The following is a 15,484-nucleotide window of genomic DNA, read 5'->3' as shown; positions in this document are numbered from 1 at the left end:
GTATCACATAATCCTGTCCAACATGCCACAAGTTGGGCGTTCAGTGACTAAACTGGGAATCACGCCACTGAGTGGTGAGAGGGGTGTGCCAGATACCCATTGGAATGAAAAATAATATCCACAAAGGAGTAATTCCAGCTGGCACTGCTGCCCTGCCGCTAGCTCTTGGTTGAGCAAAGACTAGGGGAGACAACCCTGAACTAAACCCATTGTGGAGAAAGCGTCAGGTGGTTGGCATTGCAATTCAGCTCTGCCTTCCAGCATCTCCTGCAACTGTGCTGGCTTCTAAACATCTTGGTCTTCTGAGTCTTTGGGCCTGGATAATACCACGAAGAGGGGGGCTGTGATCCTAAGCTCAACCTCTGCCTCCTTATTTTTTTTCTGCATAGATGTATACACTAAAGATTTGGGTTTAATGGTCTCCCTCTTCAAACTTGCTTGTTGGAATATGAGGACAACACACACTGGTATGTCAAACAACCTTGAGGAGGTCAATGACTGTAGGAAGGCTGCCATCATCAACAGAGAGCCGGAGAAACTTGACATTGACATAGCCTCTCTCTCTCTGAGACTGGACTAAATTACAAATTTAGTCCAGATGCAATGTTGCTTCTTTTGGCATGAAGAAAGCAAACAAGATCGTTGTGAGGACAGGGTGGGTTTTGCAGTCAAAAATTCATTCACATCTCTAGTTGAATGTCCCATTGCAACATCAGAATGAATCATATTAGTAAAAATATCTACCACAGGTGGATTTACCAACATCATTAGTACATATGTCACAACACTTTTCTTCACCTCTGTAGAGAAGGATTTGTTCTATCAGAAACTCGACTGTATCATCAGCAAACTACCACCAGGCAAGCAACTCTATCTACTGAGAGACTTCAATGCTAAAGTCAGCTCACATCATGAGATGTGGTTGCTAATCACTGGTCACCATGGAGTGGGAAAAATTAACAACAATGGTCAAAGACTAAGCTCTTAACCCACCAGCGACTGTGTATTACCAACACATGCATTACCAGAAGGTCTCCTGAAGACACCCCTGATCTGGAAACTAGCACCAACTAGATTTAATTGTCACCTGTAGAAAACACCTAAAGGTTGCTCTCCATACTTGCAATTTTCACAGTGGATGCTGCAAAATAAGGCTTTCATTAAGGAAATGCCATCATACCAAACAGAACTATTGCCCACACATTAACATCAATAACACAAAAGACCAAGGAAGGTGTTTAGTACCAATCTTAGGGAAGCGATTGCACCTACCCTGAATGCTGATGCAGCATAGAAGACATTCAGAATATCCATATAGCTGAAACATTTGCTTTTAGTGAACACACTATAACAACTGGTTTGCAACATACCCTGAAGCAATATTTCCAGTTATTGAAACAAAATGCACCTCAGATTTCCATCACAACATTCACCCCTCTCCTGAGACATATGCTAACCTCAGAGTGGCCAATTATACTGGCTTGATCTGTGCTGAAGATACAAATGTCCTTTGAGAATGGAGATCTAAGAGGTCTGATTAATGCAATTAAGAAAGCAATAGGTCCTTCATCTAAGAAGATTATCCCACTCAAATATCTTAATGGAGACATCATCATTGACAGAAGCAAACAAATGCAACACTGGTTGGAACACTATCACAAACTCTATTCATGTGAGTCCACTGTTTCTGAAATAGTGCTAATTGTGACCTCGGGGCTCTAGGCCATCAAAGAGCTTGGTATAGAATCATCTATAAAGACAAACCACTTTCTAGCACCAGGAAAGGCTGCAGAAAGAGATGGAATTCCAGCTGAAGTACTGAAAAAAGGACAAGTAGTGCTTAAATATCTGCACAATGTCTTGCTTGCCTGCTGGAGAGAAGGGGGGTACCACAAAACATGAAGGATGTCAACTTCATAATGCTGTATAAAAACAAAGAAGATTGGAGTGATTTTAACTACAGAGGAATCCATCTCCTGAGTGTTACTGGCAAAGCATTTACAAGGGTAATTTTTAAAAGACTGCAACTTCTTGCTGAATGTGCATATCCAGAGAGCCAGTGGGGCTTCTGTGCTAGTAGATCTACCATCGACATGATTTTTGCACAAAAGCAATTGCAAGAAAAGTGTCAAGAATAAGGATAACCTCTATACATGGCCTTCTTAGATCTTACAAAAGCTTTTGACCTGGTTAACAGAAAGGATCTTTTTCAATTGCTAGAGAGAACTGGTTGCCTCCCAATCCTCCTCAGTCTGATTCAATCCTTCCATAATGGCATGAAGGCTATAGTTCAATATGATGGTGATCAATCTGACAGCTTTGAAATTCACAGTGATGTCGGACCAGGATGTGTTTTGGCACCAACACTCTTCAGTTTATTTTTTTCTTTGCTGCGTCATCATGCTTTCTCATCTAGCACCAAGGGTGGACATCTCCATACAAGATCAGATGGAAAACTCTTCAACCTTGCATGTCTACAAGCAATGTCAAACATCTGCTTATATGAGAAGTGCTATTAGTTGATGATACAATGCTCATCACACGTAGTGTATACAGTTAGTTAGCATATAAACTGAGGAGGATCCTTAGTAAATAAAGTAGTGGTTTTAATAAGCCAGATCCTCAGCATAGCACAATCTGGCTCATTACCTCCCAAAGTATGTGATGATGTGTTAAGATGACACTTTAATACATGATACTAGAACGGCTTATAATTTGACATAGGGACAGGACTCTTTGAATAGTTAAATATAGTTCACACTGAATTATCCCAGCAGGATGTAAAATGCCGAAGGAAGAACAGCAGCTTGGTAATTCTGTTTGATTTGCCTCCTTTTCCCTAGTCAAAGAGGCCAACGGAAATACTTGAATGAAAAATGCAATATTGGGCCAGATCTTCCTCTGGTGTAAATTGGCACAGCCTCATTGAAGTCAATGGAGCTATGCTGATTTACACCAACTGAGTATATGTCCTAATTTCTTTGCCCGCTGTTTTCTGTTTGTTTTATCAATCTCTCTTGAGGCTTTATATATCTACAATATCACTGTCTAGATATAGACATTTGTGTGGAAGGGGAATTTGTACTCTGAATAATGATGTCAATAGAGCTGATCAGAAAATGGTATTTTTCATTAAACTTTTCTTTAAAAATGAAAAACTCATTTAAAAAATCTTTCCCACCTAAATGGATTTTGTTTTTCCATTAAAAAATGGTTTTCAAAACATTGTTTTGTTTTTGGTTATAGTAGTTGAAAAGCAATGGAAAATTTCAAACAAAATGGCCATTTTTCATCCAAAAAATGTTTTATAGAATGATTTTTAACCTGTTCTTGAGTGTTCTGTCTATAGTTCCTATTACTACAAAAGCTTAGGGCCTCCCAATCTTTAGTGTATTTATCTTCACAGCACCTTTACATTTTATACATGGGGGACTAAGACACAGAGAGGTTAAGTGACTTGATTAAGGTCACAGAGGACGTATATGGCAGTTCAGGGATTTGAACACAGCTCTCCCAATTCTCAGCCAAACACCCTAGCTACTGGACAAACCATCTTCTTCCTCTGCTGTAGCTTTCCTGTGCAGTTTTCATTTCTGCTGTATAGAAAGTCAAAATAAACAAGGAAATGAGAAGTAGGCAAGACTGAATGTGAAAGAAACTCTCAACAATCCATGCATGGAATTAGGAAGCTATGCTGTAATGTTACACTACAGTTAAAAGACCAATTTCATATGTATTATATTACTTCATATGCTTTCCTGAATCACTACAGAGTATGAATAGCGAGCGCTGCTATATTCTGGATAAATAAACTATAGATGTGTGCTGATGTGCAGTGTTGGGAATGTGTGTGTATTGTTCTAGTACCAGGTTCCAAGAGCAGAAACAAGTTGTGATAGGGATTTCCTTTGGGTGGGAGCACCAGGAAGAAAAGTTGAAAATTTGCTTATTTGATGAAAGGGTTAGTTCATGTGTGCAAGTCAGAATGGAAGAATCCTTTCATGTAAATGAGGCAACAGATTTTACTTGCTATGTAGTAACATGTACATTGGCATTTTTTTCTCAGATCCTAGGTTTGTTAGTGCCCACCTAATACCAGAGAGTGATAACCCAGAAGATGACAAAATCTATTTCTTCTTCCGTGAAAATGCAATTGATGGAGAGCACTCTGGAAAAGCCACCCATGCCAGAATAGGGCAGATCTGCAAGGTAATATGGTGACTTAATTTTATAAGAATTAATGCCCTCAGTTAAAGCTATAAAAGTGATATTAGCAACTACTCTTTCTTGGCTGTACATTAGTCTATGGTAACATTGGCAATGTAGTGATGCCGAGGTCTTCCAGAATGACCAATAGTCAAGGGAAAACATCAAAGAGGTACAATAGTCAGTTCTGTTCTGTTTGGAGTAGCACCCCAAATTTACAATGCATCATCCAAAAATGATCAGAACCTCCTGAGTTTTCAAAATGTGGCTCAGAGAAATAGAGTCTTGTGCAAGAAATATGGTACTTCCTGCTTCCAGGTGGACCAGATGTTCTGTAGACATTTTCTTTCTTGAGTTATTTTTAACATCTAAAGTTCCCATTCCAGGTAGAACTTCTAAAGGCAAAGGCATATGAAAATGAAAATAATTGGTTAGGCTAAGTTTTATAAATGAACAGTGTCAAGGGTCTCAAATATTTTCCTGAGGGACCTTGAGAAAATATCTATGAATTAAGTGATCACCATGAATTTTGATAGCTTTGGTAAAAATAATGTTTAGAGTAGAATTTCACATTATGCCTTTAGGCAGGACTCCAAGTCACCATCTCTGAAAAACGAGATAGCAGCTTGGAAAATTATAGCCCCACCCTTATGGAGACGTTGATCTGCTCCTACTGTCAGCCCTGCTATTAAACATCTGATTCTCCCACCCTACCACCTTTTATACTTTGATCTTGTACAACTTGTGGGGCTACTTTGTTGATATTCAGTAAAGAATAATGAGCTGTTTAAACTTTATTGAGTCTTGGCAACATGTAAGCTTGCACAGAAGCAAAATACTCTGTCAATCTGTCCAATTACTTTCTTTCTTTCTTTCTTTCTTTCTTTCTTTCTTTCTTTCTAATTTAAGGTTTTCTAGGAATAAGTTCTTCTGAAAATGATATTAAATTCATAGTAATGACCATGACAAATTTAAATAGATTCAATATTGAAATATTTGAAAAATGAGGGGGATTTTATAATTTCCTAAACAATAAAAAGGACAATATGTAAAACTGTGGATTATGATGTTATATTTAGCGCACTGTTCCGTCAGTTTTTTCATATCAATTCCCATTTCAAACAGGAATATCATCATGTATTAACATACAGTATTTCTCCTGTTAGAATGACTTTGGTGGACACAGAAGCCTTGTTAATAAATGGACAACTTTCCTTAAAGCACGCCTGATTTGTTCTGTGCCAGGGCCCAATGGCATTGATACTCATTTTGATGAACTACGTAAGTAGCCACAATGGCTTTGAATGCAGAATCATTTTCTGGTATTTTCATTACTGAAATGACTATGTGTTTTCTTTTTTTCTTTTTTGTTGTTTTTGTTACAGAGGATGTGTTTCTAATGAACTCAAAAGACCCCAAAAATCCAATAGTCTATGGAGTGTTTACAACTTCCAGGTACAGAATATATCATTTTACTTGTATGGAAAATTGTGTAGCTGGTTGCTTTAAAGAGTTGTCTTTGTTAAAATGTTCTTAAGAAACACAGCGTTTTCTTAACCTTTGAACTGCACGAAGGCAATGTAAGTTAGAAGTAATGAATTAAATTTCTTTTCTTATGAGCAATGTACATCATTGCCCTGACGCAAGTTTGAAAGAATGTGTCAGTTTCTCAGCCTCTTCCTGCTGAAAAATTGGCTTTAAAGATGGAGGGTGAAATGTCAAATCCCTTGCCAGATAGAGCTGGTAAAGTAATGCAGGAAGAATTTAAAAAAAAAAATCAGCAAATTTTAGAATTTTGGAAAACTTCTGGATAATCAATAAGCTTTTTCAGAAAAAACAGCGAAGATTTTTTCCACCACTCTTCAACTGAGTCCAGTACATCCTTGGTGTAAATCCATTGGCTTCATAGGCTCATAGATTCTAAGGCTAGAATAGATCACTGTGGTCATCTAGTCTGATCTCATGCATAACACAGTCCATAGAACTTCCCTCAAATGGGCTTACACCAAGGATGGGATTGTCCCCAGGCTTTTGTCTCATGAAGGACTGAATTTGCCTCTGAGGGAAAAGCCACCTATAACCATGGAGGGAGGCATATGTTTTTAAATGTAAGTTTCTAGGCATCACATAATCCAGAAGAATGAGGCTCATGTGGCATCTACTATCCTTGTAGAAACCCCAAGGAAATGCACAGCAGTGCAGTTTCAGTGTGTGTTGTCAAAAGGGGGAAGTGAGGGAGAGAGAGAAAGGGCAAAACTAAAACAAATATGCTGACTATTAGCAAGGGTATATAAAGTGATTAGTTGGCTACAGGATGAGTAATGGGTTACAAACCCTTTTGCATGAAGGTCACCATTATGAAAAACACGTGAGACCTCTTTATTTCATATTTATACCAATAAATTGCATTTGCAGAATAACAGCTATTACAAATAGATTTCCACCCCTGCCTTCTTTATGAAGCAGTTCAGTTTCAAAATCAGGGATGGAAAACTGAAAAACACTTATTATCTATGAAGAGCCAGATTCAACCATCCTAAGTATTACTCATATAGTAGTAGTACCTACTCTAAGAAAAGTCCCACTGAAATCAGATCTGGATGTATATAAACAATATGTTTTAAGTAGTAGCCAGCAGCCATTCAGTTTAGAAAAACATCTGAGAGATTTGTTTCAGTTAAACTGAACTTTCTAAGGACTGCGTTTGGGTTTGCTGAGACAGCCGTTCAGAGTTTGGAAAATCAATACATGTAATTAATTAAAGAGCCTTTAATCCCACCATTCTCCTGTGATTAAATTGACAAATCATTTAAAGAAACTGACTTATTTTTCTTCCCTCTGCCCCATTTTTAGCAACATCTTCAAGGGGTCAGCAGTTTGTATGTACAGCATGACAGATGTAAGGAGGGTGTTCCTTGGTCCATATGCTCACAGAGATGGTCCCAACTATCAATGGGTGCCTTACCAAGGACGTGTACCATATCCGCGGCCAGGAACTGTAAGTGCACTGGGAAATCTGATACTGATTTCACTCATTACATTGTACTTGAACTTATAACACAAAAGAAGCTGAATGAGTGGGAAAGGCAGGCTAATGTAAGAGCAAACTAACTGTTGCTGCAAATCCAGAATTCGCTGCCTCGATTTGCAATGTGCAGCTGGCTTGTCAATGAGCCTAATCCTGTAAACCTCAGTCAGGCAAAAACCATGTCGACTTCAGGAGCAGGGATACAGGATTTTGCTGAGTATTTGTAAAGTAGTTAAGGAATAATGCAGCTTTCCTTTCATAAATCGCATCTCTTTAGAGCTTTAAGGTAACAATTTCCACAGTGGACGGGGAAGCCACTGGAATAATTTCCAATTCCAAAAGGCATTTTTTAACTGTTATTCTACTTTCCTGTCTCTTTCTAATGCCTCAGTCACTATGGTGTCTATGAAACTACTATTTATGACTTCCCGTCCACCCCAGTCATTGTCAGATCCCAGAAATGATGCTGAGCTTTGCCTATACATCTGCCTTTTCTCCAGTAGAATGTGTTAGAGGAAAGGGTTTGGGTTGTACATATCAGGGTAAATCTTCAGCTGGTATAAATTGGCTTAGCTCCAGTGAGACTCCTGTGTACACTAGGCTGAGGATCTAGCCTATTCAGATATATCTATGCCTCAAATAAACTATAGAGATCCAAGTAAGTACAGTGCAGTAAAAAGACAAGACTAGCACATGAGCATTATTCATATGTGGGCATTTCTATGATTCTATGATCATATAGATTGTCCTTTAATTGTTAGTAACCTTTAAACTATCCTTTCTAGCTTGTTCTCAAAACCGGCTTCCATGATAAATGTGTGAAACAATGGTTAAATGATACAGATGTCTGGCCTAACAAAAACTGCTTCCTATGTTAAAGAAAAGAATGATTTCTCAGCAAAGGGATTGTATAATTCTCCTCATTCAGTGGATGTGATTTGCTAAGGAATAACCAGATTTCTTCACAGAAAAGTCTCAAGCGCTGCAGTGTTTAGGGGAATATTGTTCCTGAGATGGTGATGAAAGCAATTAAAAAAATTATAGGATGGAATCAAAGATTATTTTAACAAAGTGGATAGTTTTACTCTAGAGTTGAGTGGAAAACAGTTTTCACATGTTATTAAATTTTTCAAGATTTTGAAAATGTTTCCTATATGAATTGGAATGAAAAGTCAAAAGATTAAAAAAAATCATAAACTAAAAGTCCAGAAAAAAGAATTGCTCTATTCTATTCCGTTTTGGAAAGTTTGAATCAACAGATGATGCCCAGCTCTATCAGTATGAGATAGGTTGCAAAATGTCATTTTCCCTATATGCCTGCTTGATAAGGTGGGAGAGAAAAGGGTTAGTCTTGTATTTCACCAGGTAACCCTGGTAGTTCCTAGGTGAAAATCCTCATCCTCATATAGGATGAAATGAATTTGTTGTCTAGCTCCACTCATGACAACTCCATCTCAGTCCTGTAGGCTTTTTAATATGTTATTCTGAATGTAATACATTTCTTTTGAACTCCTATTTGGTCTTAGGGTTGATTAGCTTCTTTTTAACAGGAATGAATATAGCAATATTAAAAATCAGAAACCATTGGATGTTTTCACGATGAAAATAAATTGTGCTAAAAAATGACACCTTTTCATAATAGTCCTGTTGTAATAGTGGTGAGTAGAGGAACTGCACAACACCCCTGCAATCCTAGTGAAGCTGTCAAAATCTCTCTCTATCTTAGGTACTTATATGGCCCCAAATACATCGTATCTGAGTGCCTTGCAATCTTTAATGTATCAATCCTCACAACACCCCTGTGAGACAGAAAAGTGCTATTATCCCTGTTTTACAGATGGGGAACTAAAATAAAGAGAAGCTAAGCGACTTGCCGAAGGTTACAAAGGAAGTCTTTAGTAAAGCAGTGACTTGAACTGAGATCTCCCAGTGCCTAGGCCAGTGCTCTAATCACAGGAATACCCATAGGAAAATAGAGCTTAAATGTTACATAGGTAACATTCTGCTCAGGGGTGAATTTCAACCTTTGAGCTAGAGTTTCACTAAAGCATGACTAAATACAGATTCCCCAACAAAATCAAAGATTTTGTTGTCAATATTTTCCATATCCACAGTTTTGAAATTTACCCATATGAAAACATTACAGAGCATACCTTTAGTTCTTTACACTGAAAAGTAAAGAAATATATACATATAATTATATTCCTTCTAATTGATTCATATCTTACCCTTAAATAATCGAACTACAAAATCCCAGTGTTCTTTCTGCCTGTGGCTTGCATCCAGCAAGACTCTGAACATTTTCAACTCCCAGTGAGGTCAAAGGGAATTGAGATGTTCAGTACATTGCTAGATTGGGCTCTCTAGATAGGTAGCTCCAGGATGAGACCTAGCATATTTTCTTCACTGATGAAGAAACTCTGACTAGGTATAGTGAAGTATGGCCCCCCAACCAGCAAATCACAAATACATGCACTAGGGTGACCAGACAGCAAGGGTGATAAATTGGGACAGGAGGTGGGGTGTAATATATGCCTATATAAGACAAAGCCCTGAATATCTGGACTGTCCCTATAAAAACTGTGGACTACTCAGATGCTTGCTTAAATGTTTTGTTGGACTGGATTGTTGGATCAGGACCTCACAAGTCAGAAGGAGTCTTGCCATTCATCTCTAAGGAGTATCAGGCCCTGTCTTTGTTACGTGTACTGCCATTATGAAGTTGGAAGTCTCTGCAAAAAAATCCAACATAAATATACATGTAAAAGTGACAAGACTTTTCCACTGGTCAGGGCCGGCTCCAGGCACCAGCTAAGGAAGCAGGTGCTTGGGGCAACCAATACAAAGGGGCGGCACTCCATCCGCTATTGATTGAGCTGCCACCGAATCGCCGCCAATTGCCTTTTATTTTTTCCCCTGCCGCTTGGCAACCCTGCCACTGCCTACAATATTTTTGAGTAATTTCAAATCAGAATGTATTTCTCTAAATCCATACCCTTAAAAAAACTATTTTAAAAAATATCAGTAGGCTTGGGCCAATAATTAATTAAACAAGTTTCACTTCCTTTTCTGAATGTGAATTATTTGAATTTTTTGTGACTCAGATTTATTCACTCAGTAATTTCTGTAAATAATTGTTGGTCTGTAACCTATCAGGGGAGACTTCATCGTAAGAATTCGGTATTTGAAATTCAGGCTGCATTGATTGTACACAGAGGTTGCATGATATCCAGTGTTCTGTATCCCGTATTGTAACTCTTAGGGCTAGGTTTTGATTTTAGACAGAGCTCTGAACATGAGGTGGGGCAGAAGCAGCACCGCGTCAGGAGTAGCTTGGGGGATGCAGGGTAAAGCAGACATATCTCTGGAAAGCATAATTCCACCATCTCTTCCCCCTTGCTCATGAGGGTTAGAGATTTACTGTGGGTATAGAGCAGCAACAAATTGGTATACTTTCATGCTGTGCTGGCTCAGGTGCACTGGCCAGTGAGCAGGGAATATGGATTCATGGCTCCATCCATTTCCTACCCACTTACACTGGGGAAGGAAGGAGAAGGAATGTATCCCCATTTATTCTTGCGTGCCCAAGCACTAGGTCCAGGTAACCGACATAGAGGTATAAAGGGGAGATTCTTACTTCCTTTTACTGCTCTGTGCAAATATGGAGTCCAAGTCAGAACCTAGCCCTTGGAATTAGGTTTCTCTAACAAATCCTCATGATTACAAATCTAAAATTGGCTTTCTGTAAATATTATGCTTAACATGTGTTGTCTTGATGACTATTGCTACCAGTAAGCTCCCTTGCTAAAATATTGGCAGAAAATAAATACAAACAGGATTGAAGTACAGCTGAAATATAAAAATGGAAATGAATATACATGGATCTTATTTTATTTTTGCAATATTTGCCCAGCTGCAATTAACAATACTTAGTACTTGTATAGTGATTTTCCTATTCAAAGCGCTTTACATACATTATCTAATTAAGTGTTGATTAATGTAAGTAATCAGTATCACACTCTAGTTGGAATATTAATCCAAGCATAAAGAAAACTTTGGAACTGCACTGTAGAAACACAAAATTTCAGATTGACTCCAGCAATGCTAAAGATCATAAAAGGTTTAGTATTAGTAGTATATTGTATTTTTCTAATTGGAAGTAAAAGAACATATGGATATGAAATAATAATAATTAAGGCTAGAATGTAGAGATAATAAGAATAGGTGACTGTCTTGCTATATTTATGATTATTGTTTATTTGGCTAATTGGGGTTTAATCAGTAATTCTTTCTTTCTCTAATATATAATGAAAGAGAATATTGGAATTTGCTTCCTTGAAAACATGCAAAAAGTGAAAACCTATCTCTCACACCCCCCATGCTTCCCATTGCATTGAAGTGTCCCTCCGCTGCAAATAACAACTGCTCTTTTTGGCCAGATTGATTTCTTTATGTCATTTCTGATGAATTATTAATAATCTGGATCAAGGTGATGGCAAAGACAATTGATTTCTTCTACTGAGAATCCAGCAAGATCCGGATTTCTGTTTAATTACTTTTTGGTTTCAAAGTTTTTACTCTAAGTGGTGGATAGTCTATCAATGTGAATAAAAGATGCATTACCCCAGGCTTTATATCACTGGGGTGTTTATATTTCAAGATCAAATGCGGTGAACATAATCATAAGCATAGTGAAATTTGCCTCATAGCTTTGTATGTCTGAGATGGATGTCTTGTGTTTAAGAGGTTAGGGTCAGGCACCTGAAGTTGGCTTCTCAAAATTCCTGTGAGACCTAGGACAAGTCATTTAAGTTCCTTGTGCCTCAGTCTCCTCATCTGTAAAATGGGGCTAATAATAATTCCCCACATTACAGAGAGATGTTGTTAGGTCAAAATCTCTGATGGTCATAAAGTATTTTGAGTTTTTGAGAGAGAATTCATTAGATAAGGGCTAGTCTTTAGCGTTTAGCCACAGACCTGATACATAAGTGCACTTCCTTCAGGAGGAATTGTGGGTGGGGAAAGCAGAAGGGAATGCTTGTGGGGGGAATGAGTCATGGCTTTGCCTGCTGTCCTCCCCACTCTTTCCCTCATCTTCACCCACTTACTCATGGGTGGAGGGAGCAGTGTCTGGGTAGCCCCTGTGCATTGCATAGGACCCAGAGCCAAGACTGGTTAGTCCTAACATGACCACATGAGGTGGAACATGAAATCTTTACTCCCCTGTGCTGCTGTGTGAGGCCTAGCGACAGCCTAGTCCTATATGGAAAGTATTGCTCCCCTCTGTCATTGTACTGCTCACTACAAGTGGACATCGAGGCAACTAACCTGAACTCACTACAAGCACTTTATTCACCACCCACGCTAGAAAATTTATACGAATAATTCAACACAACAGGAGCCTCATCATCAGAACCATTTGGATGACGCCAGATATGTCCAGATAATCAGCAGTTTAGATAATCAGGGGTAAACAGAACAGGGAGTCACACTGGCAGCTCATTAGGAGCCTAATCCAAGGTCCTTTGAAGTGAATGAGTTTTGACTTGAGTCCCAGAAGAAGATGCTTAGATAGTGGGGTGATTGTTACGGATAATTAGTTTTCTACTGTAGATAACTGGATGCTTTAATCTGTGTCTTTTGTACGGTAATTTTTAGCATATTCAGCATCTCTATGGTCTTGTACAGCCAATTAAAAAGATAATAGTAGTCAGTAAATTACTGACAATCAATTATTCGCACAGCACAGTGATAAGAAAGATAATGTATACAAACCATAATATTCTATAGTATGAGCTATATTGATTTCAATGAAGAAAAATATTTCTCCAAAGACTTTTGGTGCCAGTATTAACTCTCTGTACAGTTATTGTCCATCATGGAACAATTATATCCTGGGTTGTGCTTTATTATAGACTGAAGACTCACATGGAGCTCAGATAAACTAGTATATCTAATTGCTCAGTTATAAGGTGCAAAATATTCTCTTTCTTGTTCTCAGTGTCCCAGTAAAACATTTGGAGGCTTTGACTCTACCAAGGACCTTCCTGATGAAGTCATCACATTTGCAAGAAGTCATCCAGCAATGTACAACCCTGTATTCCCTATCAATAATCGTCCAATCATGATCAAAACAGATGTGGATTACCAGTTCACACAGATAGTAGTAGACCGGGTTGATGCAGAAGATGGCCAGTATGATGTCATGTTCATTGGAACAGGTAAGAATCTTTTATGCTACATCTGATGTTCTCACATGGAGTATGGAGAAGTAGAGTAGATTAGTGGTTTTCATTATTGGTAGCAAGCAAGCTTATTTTTGTGTACTATAGAGTACATCTGTGGAATTCTTTAGGGCAAGGCTCAACACATTTTTTCTTTTCTTTTTTGTTACTTAAGGGTTACATGTTGTTTGAGTAGGACTTGACATCAGTGGATGTTTTGCCTTTGACTTCAGTTGGAGTAGGAACAGACCCTGGTTATTGAGGGTTTTTTGTTTTTTTTTAATTAGAGGCATCTTCCCACTGGTAATTATAATTTTGTTTTTAGTTCACTTCATAGGAACTAGTCACATGAGTAAAGCGAGCAGTATTTATCTGAGTTGTGGGATATTTCTTGTGTCCTCTTTCAACATATTTTGCACTGTGCTAATCTAAACTGGCCACCAGCCAGAAGAATGCTTCATTACCCTCAACACACCAGGTTTTCTGATATCTATAAGAGGTCCTAGGAAGGACAAAAAGTTATGCTAAAGCACAATGCCGCTGGTAAAGTGTTTATACTATCTTATGGCTTGGGCTTTATATCTTTCTTCCAGCATGCAAAAGGGGGGATTTTCTTGTAAATAAAGCAATTTTTACTACTGCTAAAAGTTCTACATGAAAGCACCAGGGGCCAGCCACTCAGCCCTGTTTCTCCATTGACATCATGGAACTACATTGATTAGCACCATCTGAAGAGCTGGCCTTTCATCTTTGATGATTTTCCACCAGATTGACTAGTGTTTCAAACTTGTATTGAATATAGTGACTTTATTACTAGCCTCAAGAAGTTAAATCAAAGAACCCAAAGAACTTTCCCACTGCAGTGCTCTAAAAAATGAACAGGTTCTCTGTCTGTCTGTTTCTCTTTCTTTCTCATAAGAATACTGTTTCTGAATGGCACCAGTTACAAATCTACAGCTCCATAGCTGGGGGTCAGATTCCAAAGCAATAAATCTCAAGGCTCTCTTCATGTTGATGCCTAACATAAATCATGAGTAAACTGAGACCTGTGCTGAAGCTTTGTATACTAAAGATATTGCATGTGTACCAAACATTTACTGCAGAAAATGCAGCCATAAAGAAAGTGCTCCAGCTCTTTGAAATTGTGAACAGAATTATGACATGCTTGTGCGGCGGGTTATTGTTTAAAACTCTGAATAATATTTAAATCTGCTTTTATGTGCCACAAATATTTCCATCACATAAGGAAAATTGGATAATGTATGCCCATCTTGCAATGACAGATGCAATAATAAGATGGCTCTTATATAGCACTTTTCATCTGTAGGCCTCAAATGGCTTTACAAAGGCAGGAAACATCATTATCCCAATTTTACTGATGGGAAAACTGAGGCACAGAGAAATGAAATAATTTGCCTATAGTCACTCAGCAGTTTAGAGACTAAATCAGGAATAGAACCCAAGCCTTCTGAGTTCCCAATCACTGCTCTGCCTATTAGGCCACACTATTAGATGACTTTCAGCAAGTCATTTATGACTTGATCCTGATCTCGCTGACGTGAATGTAAAACTCATTGAATTTGGTGGTACATGAGCAAGGCTTTAATCTCTCAATGTTTCAGTTTACCTCTTTGTGAAGTGGATATACAACTGCCAATCAGAGAGGGATATTGTGAGACTTGCTGAATTAACTTTTGAAAAACCCTTTGAGATCCTCAGGAGAGGTCTTGTATACTGAGGGTCTGGTTTTAAAACTGACCTCAACTTGACTTCCATTTTGGGGGGAGCAATTTCCTCCCTACTGTTCACTACAGATGCAAATTTCAGATTTCTAGGTGAAAACAGGTGCAGTGGTTAGACAGGTAATGCAGATATTTGTGTCCACAAATTGTGAGCAAAAATATGCACCTGCCAAAACAGAACTGAAAATGCAGCCCTGTACATGTAAAGTATTGCTAATGTAAAGAATTGCTATTATTTTCTGCAATATTATGTTTGTCAGACTAAGATAACTGCTGCTCAACAG

General features: G+C 38.3%; 1 protein-coding gene across 3 annotated transcripts in view; it reads left to right on the top strand.

Annotated features, from left to right (window-relative positions):
* Positions 1-15,484, top strand: part of SEMA3A (semaphorin 3A) — a 284,250-nt gene that overhangs the window by 239,855 nt on the left and 28,911 nt on the right. For all 3 annotated transcript variants that reach the window (XM_024194461.3, XM_024194460.3, XM_024194459.3), the window contains 5 exons: positions 4,067-4,209; positions 5,373-5,487; positions 5,592-5,661; positions 7,060-7,204; positions 13,236-13,455. In XM_024194461.3, the coding sequence (XP_024050229.2) occupies positions 4,067-4,209; positions 5,373-5,487; positions 5,592-5,661; positions 7,060-7,204; positions 13,236-13,455 (693 nt within the window). The remainder of the gene's footprint in view (positions 1-4,066; positions 4,210-5,372; positions 5,488-5,591; positions 5,662-7,059; positions 7,205-13,235; positions 13,456-15,484) is intronic.

The sequence above is a fragment of the Terrapene carolina genome, unplaced genomic scaffold (genome assembly GCF_002925995.2).
Source record: "Terrapene carolina triunguis isolate 2854851 unplaced genomic scaffold, T_m_triunguis-2.0 Scaffold68, whole genome shotgun sequence".
Taxonomy (NCBI): Eukaryota; Metazoa; Chordata; order Testudines; family Emydidae; genus Terrapene; species Terrapene triunguis.
This window is presented reverse-complemented; position numbering and strand designations above follow the sequence as displayed.